This window comes from Nannobrachium achirus, assembly GCF_963921795.1.
Source record: "Nannobrachium achirus genome assembly, chromosome: 16".
Lineage (NCBI taxonomy): Eukaryota > Metazoa > Chordata > Actinopteri > Myctophiformes > Myctophidae > Nannobrachium > Nannobrachium achirus.
The window spans coordinates 20985948-20998874 of record NC_137823.1 but is presented as its reverse complement, the minus strand read 5'-3'; the positions used below and the strand labels follow the sequence as shown (position 1 = coordinate 20998874).

Below are 12927 nucleotides of genomic sequence, written 5' to 3'. Positions count from 1 at the left end.
AACACAGAAAATGAACAAGTCAGCATATTCTATGTGCACTAAGAAGACACCAAACCTTCATAGATAAAATTTCCTTGGGGTTGTTGTTTTACTGCTATGCTGGTGCTGTTGGCAAGTCTGGTTTTACTGTCAACATGAATAAAAGGTAGTCTAGTATCTACAAGGGTTTGTGGTCTGACATGAAGCTATAGGAGCAAAAAACAAGCGTTGAACCACGATGACATAACAGGCTCTGAAGCAGAACATACACATACAAGGTGTGACATTACATTGGACCAGTACGAGGATTATTTTGGCTTTATTTTTTTTGCCAGTTATTTTGGTCCCAATTTCCGTGCCAGTGCTGACTGGTACAAAACTGGCATTTGTTTTAAATTATAAAAAGATTTAACTCGGTTCTCATCATTGTTGTCGGGTGGAAACCTCGTATCTCCAAGTTTCAAATGTGTATGTTCTTTCGCAAAGTAAAGCCCTGCTTCATCATACAAGGCCGTCGCACAAAAGTAGTGAAAACAGCAGATCTACAAGCACACAACGCCTCGCAGTGCGAGGCGTTGTGTGCTTGTAGATCGGCTGTTTTCACTAGTTTGAATCATTTTTCAAATGATGCAAAACGAACGGTTTTGGAGATACGAGGTTTTCACCCGACAACGACGTTATGTTGGTGATTTATTTTAGTATTTTTTTTAAAACATTCAACCAAATACTGAGGAAACGTTGCTTTAGAGTAACTATGGGACACCCAATGGTGCGAGTCGGGACCGAGTCATTAGCACAGCTTAAGGCCTGTACGCATCATTGGTCCATTCATTGTTTTCAGCTCCTAAGAAGAGCGTGTTAGTTGGCACCGCAGATCAATATAATCAATCTATCAATCTATCAATCAATATAATAAAATAAAAAAAACAGTGCCACTTCTTTCTCCCAATAACGAACCAGTTTTAGCTGGCTCTCTCTCCCAATCAGAAAATTAAGTTTACCGCTCCAAAACGATCAGGGTGCCTCGTCCAATGACATGCCGTCTCACCGCTCCCATTAACCAATAACCTTCATCTGTACTGTACAGAAAGCTGCCAACGTACTGTACAGCTTTAATCTGTCGACTTCCAATTAAAATCTATTCACTCACCAAGGCTGGAGCGTTCACTTAAAACAATAATGTCACAACGCTGCATTTGCACCATTTGGATTCCCTGGTTAAAAAGGTCAAAAAATAAAGCGCAAAATGGTCGTCGTAAAAATTGGCTGATTAGAGTGGCAAGGTACAAAAAAATCTTTATTATGCTAAAATGTTTTTTCTTTTTTCTTTTAAATAAAACACAACATAAGTGAATTGAAGATGAACTGAAGTCAGCCGCGAGTCGGCACACAAGGAATGTGGATGAAAAAACAACAACACTACTTCAACAATAAGAGATGAACGCTGGAATCATAGAACATCTTCTAAAACTTCTGGTTTGATTGGTTTTCATGGCATCCGTCTAAATCACAGCTCCCCTTTTTAGTGTGATCGCAGTGTTGTTACAAAGAAACAAAATGTAAAACCGGTACTTTATAACACACCGGTTTTCCCATATTACATTTTGCAAAGATGTAATCACTGAAATTAAGAAAGGGAGGGAAGCTGTAATCTAAAAATGGGACCACTTTCGCAGGGATACACTGAGACCACTTCTTCGCTGCTGACACAGTTTCCAAGTGCCAAACTTAAGAGGAGTACTGATCAACTTCCAGTGAATAATGCGATCGTTCCTTTAACTGAACGACAAGGACTCGTACCGCCAGTGTCAGGTAATCGTGACAAAATAAGATAGAGATGGAACTTGTCAAGAGACCCAATATTTCTGTGTAGGTTGATAGTAGTAGTACACAGTAAAATCAAATAAATGGAACCAGAGGTTCATTTTGGTTCCAGCTCTCAGAGTAAAATTAACACTGAGGAATTTACTGTATTGGATGGGGCATACTAGTTTGATATTTACCCTCTAATCTGGCTTTGTATTGGCTCAGTGGTATTAAGTGCGTCCCTGCACGCAATTCTTTTAATATCATAGCAATAAATGGCAGATACAATAACTGATCTTGTCTCTTTTTTGCGGAACAAACGATAAAAAGAGAAAGCGCTAGTAAAAAATAAAAACACGCTACAAATGTTAAGCTAACAAAAGTGGTTCTTTTTTTGTCTTCAGAAAGAGTGAGGATGTTTTATTTGTTTTGTTTTTTGTCTTTTCTGTTTTTCTTGGGTTTCGGAGTGAGGGGTTTTATTTATACGCACCACAGACACACGGAAGAAAACACCAACCACTCCCTCTAACTCTCTCTCTCTTTATCTCAATCTCTCTCTGGGTCTCCCCTCTTCCACTTCTCCTCTTCCTCAGTCAGTCATGGTTGGTGGTTGTGAGGTGATGAAGGACTCGGACACGGGACAACGTGGCGAGGGGCTCTTCAACTCTGGAGAACGAGGGATGGGGGGAAGCGGAGGAGGAGAGAGAGAATGGAGAGAGTGAGAAGAGAGGGAGGGAGAGGAATGTCTTTGTTTTACTGCTAATAAGGACATTGTTATGGGTACTCTAGTACAGTGGTTCTCAACCTGTGGGTCGGGACCCCCAGAGGGGTCCCCAAATTATTTTGGCGGGTCCCCAGATGATTAACTTAATGTGCAACATTGTTTTCCCACTCAACAGTAAACAAAGTGTATAGAGGGTATCTGCACATTTTTAAAGTGACAATTTACAGTTAAACAGTTAAATTATAATTATTTTGGGGGTCGCGCCCTGAAAAGGTTGAGAATCACTGCTCTAGTATCCTAACTCCTTGTAGCTAAAACATGTTATTTTACTTGTGTCTTTAGTTTGAAGCCATTTGAGCAGTGCTTTGGATGGGTTGGCCATGATACATTTTCTTTCTCAAGCAAAATCACTCTGCTTTATGGCACGTCAGTCCACTTTATGACGCTTACTACTAACTACTAGGGCTGGGCAATTAGCAGATGTATCGAAACATTTAGAACCAATAACCCACTAAATCTTACTCATGTAGATCGAACAATTGAAAAGATTGGATTTTATTCAATCTTTGATATATAAACAAAAATTCTAATCACCATTAAAAATAAAATAAAATAAGAAAATCATTCAATAAAAGGAGTAGTTCACCCCCAAAGTTACTTTTATTTCCTATTGATTACTCACACCACCGATACTTGAGTTCAATGATATTTTGGGGTTTTAAATCACATTCCTAAGACAAAAATTTGATTACAATAAATGTACCCCCATTGATTCCGGATGGAGACCCACATTTACTATAACCAATTTTTTGTCTTAGGAATGCGACAAATACAAAAGAATATTATTGAACTAAGGTCTCCATGGCGTGAGTAATCAATAGAAAAAAAGTCATTTAGGGGGTGAACTACTCCTTTAATAGTAATTGAGGCAAAAGTTTGGACACTATCATGATATAGATCTGATGCCATATCACTCTGCCCTACTACTAAGCTCTACCATTATATCCATCTTAGTATTACCTGTGTAGAGTCAATTGTCCTCCTCTTCTAGTTCAGTTTCTTTATGTACCACCACTCTGGTGACTGACATGTCAGGATGCTGCTCTTTAGCCTCCTTAATGGCCTGGGCCAATGCCTGCAGTACCCACCACACCCAGCAGGGCAGCAGGCAAAAGGAGGGGGACAGGGTAAGGGCCGGGGACATGATGGGAGTTAGATGAGAAATAATATAAAACGTGACAAAAGTAAGAAGCAGAACATAATGAACACATAACATGAAACTTATGTGGGTTATTTTTTTTTACACTGTTCTAAGCTGAATGCTTAGAAGAAGGGAGGTAAAGTAAACAAAGGGAACTTGGCTCAAGTGAAAACAAAGTGTAGACGCAAATAACTTGGATTGTTGACTCAAATCTTGTTTTTTCCACTTGTGGTTTTCTCAGATTAACCATCAGCTCATTTTCTACATGTGTCCAGCCAATCAGAACACGCATACAAGCCAAACTAACCAATGGCAGACAAACAGAATTGAGACCAGTGCAAACTAGAAAACTAAAATAAAGAAAATTGTGGTATGCCAGATTTCTATTTATTTAAACACAAAAACTATGTGTGACTCTGGTCTAAGGTCCTTCTGGATGCAATTTTACCACACAAAAACAGTTAGACCTGAGAGTCCCACGGTTAAGGACAACTTTGTTTTTTTACAACAAGGGTTCATGTTTTAGATTGTAAATAGAGAAAAGAAAAGATGAGTTAAAATGTTTTCATTTACTTCTTTCTATTGTTTTAGCGATATTAATGGCATTGATTTCAGTGCATGGGGGCATGCATGCAAGTGGCTAAATGTGTCTTTTTAGACACAATAAGCCGGCAATTTCTTTATTACTATTTACAGTAACACGTCTAGCCCACATTAGTCACATCTGGACATGAAAGATTGTGGTTTATCTTGGGAATGGGCTTATTGTATCTAAAAAGACATATTTAGCCACTTGCACGGATGTCCCCACCCACTGAAATCAATGTCATTAAAATCACTAAAACGATAGAAAGCAGTAAATGGAAACGTTTTAACACTCATCTTTTCTTTTCTCTAAATACAATCTAAAATGAACCCTTGTTGTAAAAAAGAAAAAAAAGAAAGTTGTCCCTTAAATGATTACTTATTCCTGAGGAAATCCAGCCAATCAAACAGACAGACAGAAAGACAGGCAAATCAAACCAACCAATGATGTGACTGGAACACAACGAAAGAGCAAGTTATTTATAAAATAATGGATGGAAGGATTACAATCTGTAGAATGGATGGACGGACGGACGGACGGACGGACAGACAAATAGAAAGAGGATTGGATGGATGGATGGATGGATGGATGGATGGATGAATGGGCGGACGGATGGACGGATGGATGGAGGGGTGAATAGATGGGTGGAGTGATAGGGTTCGTCAGGCCTCCCACACAGATCTACTGTGAGAGTCCTACGGTGTGATTGACAGCTCACAGGGGGGCGGGACCTGCGAGACGTGCTCAGCGACTGACTGACCTGGTCGTGGTCGATGTCCGAGTCGCCGGTGATGACGATGCGCTTCTCAATCCTCGTCTCTGATAGGCCGCCCTTTAATGTCTGCAATACCAACCAATCACAACAGCTCTTTAACCCATTATCACTTTATGCTTTAATGAAAAATAGCAGATATACAAGCTACACCAGCTGCAAGCTTGTAGATCTGCTATTTTAGAAAAACCTTGAAATTCTTTGAATATTTTGACCCGATTCTATATTGGTCATATGTATTGGTGTCTTTCTTCCAAATCCTTCTAAGGTTTTTGAAAAACTCATGTTTCTACATCAATGGTTCTCAAACTTCATGTCAAGGACCTCCAAAATGATACGTATTTGGCCACGGACCCCCCATCTCAAAATATTTAGTTCCAGGGATGAGATAGAAGCAAGAGATAGAAGCAAGATTTTAGTTACAAATGTTCGCTTTAAAATACATACTATATATTCAAAGATTTGCATAATCTTTTACGACTTTTATCTTCAAGCTCGCAGCGCAGAACTCGGTGCCACGCTGTGAGCTTGTAGATCTGCTGCCTGAGCCAAGCTGAATCAGCACAGAAGCCATTTCACTGCTCGCTCACACCGTTTAAGGCATGAAAACTGTTAAGGGACCGACAGTACCTTGGTAATGTGTGTGGTAGTGGTGGTACACAGAGATTCAGATGTGATTGTCTGAGCCGTCATCAAAACGCCAGGTTCACCATCCCCACTGCCATCCAGCTAGAGAGAGAGACACGAGGGAGAGAGTGTGTATTAACGGTTATGTTTTAAAGTTAGAATTTCCTTGTAGACGTGTGCAGAATCTAGATATGCACAGTAAAATAGACTGGTAATTTAACTCTGGGAGTGTAATATGGCAGTGGTTCTCAACCTTTTCAGGCCGTGACCCCTAAAATAAACATATCGTCGTGGTCGGGTGGAAACCTTGTATGTCCAAAACCGTTTTTTTGTATTTATCATTTTAAAAATGAGTAAACTAGTGAAAGTAGTTTTCACTACTTTTGTGCGACAGTCTTGTATGATGAAGCAGGGCTATACTTTACGAAAAAACATACACATTTGAAACTTGGAGATACGAGGTTTCTGCCCGACAACGACGATATGTTAACCCTCATCCTGACGAGTACCCGTATTTTCCGGACTATAAGGCGCACTTAAAAGCCTTTAATTTTCTCAAAAAACTACAGTGCGCCTTATAGTCCAGTGCGCCTTATATATGGATCATTCATTGACATTGACATTCCCTTTAGCACAGCTCCATCTGTTGGATGCATAACGCAACTGTAGAGTCTATTATGTGCGCCTTATAGTCAGGTGCGCCTTATATATGAAAACAGTTTGAAAATAGACCATTCATTGACAGTGCGCCTTATAGTCAGGTGCGCCTTATAGTCCAGAAAATACTGTACTAAGATTCGAGGCATTACATTTTGTATAACACGGTTCTATTGTGAAAATTGCAGATCTACATGCTCACAATCGGCTATTTTCACAATTTCAGCCTCTAATATTGAAGCTTTGTCTACTGTGCTTCCAAACACAGTAGAGTGTTACCACTGTGCTGGGTGTACAGTAGAGTGTTAACACTGTGCTGGGTGTATACTAGGGCTTTCACCAACTAGTCGACCAGTATAACCACTAGTCGATCTTGTAGGTACTAGTCGAAAAGTCGTTAAGAAAAATGAAGGCCTAGCAAGCTCATTTCAATTCGATTATAGTTATTGTTTTATTTCTCACAACCATTATAAACTGAATATTATTATCCAGTCACACACACATCTAGCAGCATCTCCCTACCGAGGGTTAATCATCCCAAAGACAGTTGAGTTCACCCAGAGTTCACCCAAAGTGTGAAAGTCCTAACCCTTATTACTGTAGCAGCTAAAATGGATGTGGCAATTGTGAAATGCTGGTCTTGTTATGTTGCGTTAACGTGCACAAGTGGGTTTGTGTGCGTATACGTTGTCATGGTAACTTGGCTGCTGAGAAAAGCCGTGCCACAGCGCTCTTTATTATGACATAATCGGTTAACGACTAGTCGACTACCAGTGGCTTCAACTAGTCGATCTGTAAAAAATACTGTCCAGCCTAGTGTATACCTGTGCAGCTTCGTATGTGATGGTCTTGGTCTCCGTGTGGACGATGGGAACCTCCTTGGTGGCGATCTCCGTCTTCTGGGCTGCGAAGGTGTCCGATATGGTCACCATCTCAGTCTTCACCACAGGAGGCTGAGGGAGCGAGGTGCACAAGTTAAAACCACACAAACATGGCTGGAAAAAAACAACGGAACACACACACACACACCGTAGCACACGCACGCCATACATACCGTGACTTTGTTCGGTTCACTTTCAGCGCAAACACTGCACATTCATGTTTTCTTAAACCAATTTAAGTGAAAGTGAACTGAACAACTGTCCGCCATGCATGCACAGTTACACACGGCGATAAGTCACGCAGCCACACACAGTACAGTACATGCGAATGAGTGCAGCCCATTTCAGTCCGGCGCTGAAGAACAGATGAACAACATGCGGATGAACTCATGACGGTCAAGTGGACAAGCGTGTGTCTATGTATAGCGTGAACACAATGCACACACATGCAATGGAAAATGGAATGTCCCCGTTCTCTGCTAGACGAGCCACCCAGCATGCAACAGTGACACAACGCAGCGCAGAACAAAAGGCAGTGACAAACATTAACACACGTTTTTACTGAAGTCTCTTTGGTGTCAACATGCAAACCAAATAAACAAGCGATACTAAAAGCACTCTGGAAATCTATACCAGGCATTCTTAACCACTGACAGTACTTTTTCAAATGTCTGCCCAAAATAGGGATACCAGACAAAATAGCCTTAAATAGGATTATAAATGTTTAATTCACAGGGTTAAAGTCTACTTTCATGCAGTATACGAAACCTGTGCTAGACGAGGTAGAAAACATGCTGTTAGTAACTTTGTTTGGAGAGAGAAAACAGTCATTTGACGTGTACTTCTTCTCCCCACGTTGCTATGCAGAAAGAACTGTTCCCCCATGTAACATGACAACCAATGACAGCACAGCACAGCACAAACATGCAAATACAAATCATGACATGACATGTGCCCCGTGAAACGAGCGCCGTTCACAGTGACATGCAAACAACACGGTAACCGACATGCAAATGACATGCAGATGAAAATAACAGCCAGGTGACATTTCAGGATAGTGGTTGGCAAGCGGATAACATACTGTATGAAACATTAACGTTAACATTTTGTTTTTCTGAGGTTGCAATTAGTGAATAGCCAATTATAAAACAATGCCACGTGACTCCCCGCTGCCAACCACCGTACAAGGAGAAGACCTACAGTACAGTACGGTAATACACACACACACACACACACACACCTCAAAGGTGAAGCACATGCACAGCAAATATACATCTAAAAGCCAGTCAGTTGTATCGCACTTAAGACCCAAACACCCACATGTCATGTTAACCATGTATACAATGTAAACGATACAACATAACATGATGATAATATATTGTATGTCAATTATGATATGAGATGTAGCATAAAAAAAGAAATAGGCAGCAACAGCAATGAGGCACACTTCAGGGGCAATGGAAGGGGAGGGGAGAGTAGACTGAGGCTAAATCAAATTACACAATACACTTAAAATGAGATCGGATGACCCTGGTGGCAACATTAACACCGACACTAACACAACACACCAACATAAGAGGTGCAGGAGTCTCTCTCTCCGCCCAGAGAAGGTCTGAGAACGTGGGTCTGTTTTTTTAAGGACTAGCGGCCGAGGGGAACAGAGGATTCTGGGACGGCAGCTTTCGTGTCATCATCACCGTTCCGTGTGAAAACCTTGTAACTCGTCGTTTTGTTTTGTAAAGCGGCTAGCTTTATGTTCCCGATTGCTGCGAATGTCATCCGTACATTTTGAAATGAACACACAACACCGCTCATGGATTGGAAATTGCTTTAACCATGCAAATCACACGCAGATTTATACTTGCACTGTACTGTATTATACTTTGTCGTACGACAAATAGTGAAAATAGACAATGCCAATGTTGCGTTATGAGCTTGATTTTTTGGAAAATAACAAGCTCCAAAGTAAGGACTCCAGAGTTTAAAGTAGTTAAATTATTTCTCTTTTCCTAAACTGGGATGGCACGCTGGCACCCCTCGATGGGCACGAGGGGTATATTAGGCAATTATATATACAATAACGTGAAGTGGTCAAATAATAGGCGGGAACACCCATATGTGAGACACCAAATTAATATCCATAAAGAACTCCTCTCGAGCACAAGACCAGCCAAGCCAGCAGTCAAAGAGTTACTGGGCTTATTGATAACCCTGTCTTAGTCTAACTCTAAACGGATATACAAGGTTTTCAGGCGACAGGTGTTGAAGGGGGAGTGGCACTGCGTCAAACCGGCAGGGGGCGGGGCTACGGTATGCACCGACGACAAGCAGGAAGGAAAACCCAAACGGCTGCGACAGGGCAGGAAGGGGGTGGAAAAAGTAGGTGTGTCTACAGTTGGTAGGACAGGGACCAAAGGGCCCAGCGAAGCTCCAACGACTGGCCCCGGGGGGGGGGAAGGAATTACCTCAGAGCAACAAATAACCTGTGGGCGGGCTTCCTCGGCCAACGAGGCCTCTCCGTTCACTCGGGGCTCCTCTTCCTCCTCCTCCTCGGCCAAGGCCACCAACCCGGCCGCTCCCTCGCCGGGCAGGGCGTGGCCGTTGGGCGGGGCCTCGTCGGGGGGCGTCAACATGGGCTCCTCCATGCTCTCCTCTGTCGTGGTCGTCGTCGCGGCCTCTTGCTCGGCTGCTGCCCTCGCCAGCACCTCCTCAACCACCTCCTCCGCCACCTCCTCTATGACCTCCGCCTCCTCTTTCCTTCCGTTCTCTTCCGCCACCACCTCTTCCCCCTCTTCCACCGGAACCACTTCCTGAGACTGGCTGGACTCTTCCTCCTTCTTCTCCTCTTCCTCTGCGGGAGCGGCCGTTTCCGCAGAAGGCAGCTCCTCCTTCTCGACGGGAAGGGAAGGGACCTCTTCTTGAGCGGCGAGCGAGTTCTCCAACTTCTCCTCCGCCTTCTCCTCCTTCGACGCCTCCACCACCTTCACCTCTTCCTTCTCTTCCTCCTCCTCTTCTGGGATGATGTGCGTGTGATCGAGGGACGTGGGCGACGAGGCGTCGGGGTGGTACTCGGCCTCCTCGTCGCTCTCGCTCTCGGAGGAGATGCTCTCCTGCGTTCCAATCTTCTGGGCCTCCGCGGCCACCTCCTCGGCGGACTTCACCGCCTGCTCCTCCTCCTCCCTGGCCTCCTCGGCCTGGGCGGGGGGCGGGGGGGTGAGGGGGGGAGCAGCGGCGACGGCGGGCCTTTCAATGATCGTGACGACGATGGATGGTTTGGTAGCCTTGGACACTTCTTGGATGACAACGGTCTCCTCTATTTCGACCTCAGTCGTCTTCTATACACACGCACACGCAAGCACACACAACACATGGACACACGCACGCACGCACGCACACACAGCAAGACATACACGACACACGCGTGGAGACAAAAACAAAAGAAAAAACGTGACCAAAGAACTTAAAAAAAGTTAAAAACAAGCGACAGATACTGCAAAATAAAATATTATTTGACATGATGATGATGATGATGGGAAACTTAAGCGGCTTCATGTTCAACGAGAGAGAGAGAGAGAGAGAGAGAGAGAGAGAGAGAGAGAGAGAGAGAGAGAGAGAGAGAGAGAGGGAGGCATGGATGGCTGGAAGTTCGACAGCAGCTGAAACGACAAATGAGTTGAGGTTGCCGAGTATCAAATGAAAGGACTTCAGAAAAGGGACAAAGAAAAGTATGGCTAGATAAGACGGATGGCTGGATGGATGGATGGAGTAACAGGGAAGCTAGGAGGACCACCTTTCCGGGTTCTTTGGTATCAGAGATGTGCGTACTGTCGTCAGCGCTGGCTTCCAGCCTGGGCGGACTCACCTGTGTGACAAAGACGTTAACCCAGGACAAACGGTCAATCACACGGCACTGATGACACATTCATTACCGTCGAAAAGCTAGAGTCAGCGACGCATCTCGTCTCTGACGCTAGTTAATGTGATGAGGGAAACGGGGTTTGACTGGATGAAGGTCATAGAGAGATAAATTATTTTTACTCTCTCTCATGCACACATTGAGTTTTTTCTCCCCATAGGCTAAAGCAGGGGTCTTCAACAGGGGGTCCTCAGAGTTACTACAGGGGGTCCTCCAAATCTGTGTGTGATAGAAACTTTTTTTTTTTTTATATATATTAACCACTTGAACCCTAGTGTCCATATTCTGAGAACTTAACACATCTGGTGCCAACCCCGAGTTTCCCGAGTTTGTATTGATACCAACGCTGTGCCAACCCCGAGTTTCCCGAGTTTGGGCCGTTTAAAAAAAAAAAAAAAAAAAATTCAAAATTTTTTTTTTCAAAATTTTTTTTTGGACCTCCAGAAATGTATTAGGCATGTTTGCGATCGCGAAATTGCATGTTTAACCCCCATACCAACCCATTCTTTCAAACATGGCAGCCATGTTTACATCTAAAGAAAACATAATGGCCCATAAATCATGAATGCCTAAACGGATTTCCAAGCAGATTTTTTTGTTTGAAAGCTGTGAACAGCATCTACACACGTGGTGCATCATCTAGGCATGGGCGTGCACTTTTTACACAATTGCACAATTACATGGAAGTCTATGGTAACCATGGCAACGCGAGACATTGAAGAGAAAAAATCATTGCAACATAAGTGTTAAGCCAAAAATAGCAGATCTAGCGCGAGGCGTTGTGAGCTTGTAGATCGGCTATTTTCGGCAAAGAGGTTTGGTGTAGAGGGGAAAAAGAGCAGACTAAGTACAGAGTGAAAGGTCAAGGTTTATTAAGTATTGACGGTTCAAGTGGTTAAATATCTGAAAACACAAATTGACAAATCCAAAATACACTGATGACCTTGCTGTCAAACAATGAAACTATATTGAATCTATGAAAAGGTTATGGGGGTCCCTGCTTCATCTCTCTCTCAACTAAGGGGTCCTTGGCCTGAAAACGTTGAAGACCCCATAGGCTACAAAGCAGGCAGCAGTCAGCAACACACCATGATTTATACTTCAGCGTGCGCCAGTGCCATGCAGCGAAGTATAAATTAAGCATGAAAGACAACAGGAGGTAAGAGCGATGGGTGAATGGCAAAGACAACATCGCAGCAATGTTCACGGCCAGCCTCATCTCATCACAAATTAAACATCATTGAGTCAAATCCTTTCCTTCAGCTCTGGAATGCTGATGAAAGGAGAAGAAAAAAGTAACTGGTTCAAAGTATTTAGTTCACAATAGAATATGCATCTTGTCAACTAATTTGATGTGGTATTCACTGTCTTAAATGTACAGTTATCATAATTTCAGATGATTTCGCTTAATTCGAGTGAGATTTAGCCTGTTTCAAGGATTCAAGCAGCCAGAACGTCATACAGGCAACACTAGTTATTTGTCGTTTCTGAGGGTTCATGTTAGTTGCACAAGCACTTAAAGGCAATCTAAATACATTTATAAATGTAATCTTGCACTTTCAGAAACAACATCATGCGTCTCCATTTGTCGATGTATCAAATTTCTTTGAATGAGGTGATATAGCTGATACAACTGAGATACAGTTACATTTCATTTGAAAGTTAAGTGTGAATCAAATAACTTGTGTTTCTTGCTGTGTACAAGCATAGCCATTCTTACAGTGAGATGAGTTGGGTTCGAGGGTGGTGAGATGAAGTAATCGTTGTATTTTGTCACT

At 42.8% G+C, this 12927-nt stretch overlaps 1 protein-coding gene across 3 annotated transcripts in view; it reads right to left on the bottom strand.

Annotated features, from left to right (window-relative positions):
- Positions 1-601: 601 nt before the first annotated feature.
- epb41l2 (erythrocyte membrane protein band 4.1 like 2) overlaps positions 602-12927 on the bottom strand; it is a 152575-nt gene continuing 140249 nt past the window's right edge. For all 3 annotated transcript variants that reach the window (XM_080745240.1, XM_080745241.1, XM_080745242.1), the window contains 6 exons: positions 9699-10568; positions 7177-7305; positions 5699-5797; positions 5057-5137; positions 3530-3644; positions 602-2451 (listed from right to left, as the gene is read on the bottom strand). In XM_080745240.1, coding sequence (XP_080601366.1) covers positions 3540-3644; positions 5057-5137; positions 5699-5797; positions 7177-7305; positions 9699-10568 — 1284 coding nt within the window. In that variant the 3' untranslated portion in view covers positions 602-2451; positions 3530-3539. The remainder of the gene's footprint in view (positions 2452-3529; positions 3645-5056; positions 5138-5698; positions 5798-7176; positions 7306-9698; positions 10569-12927) is intronic.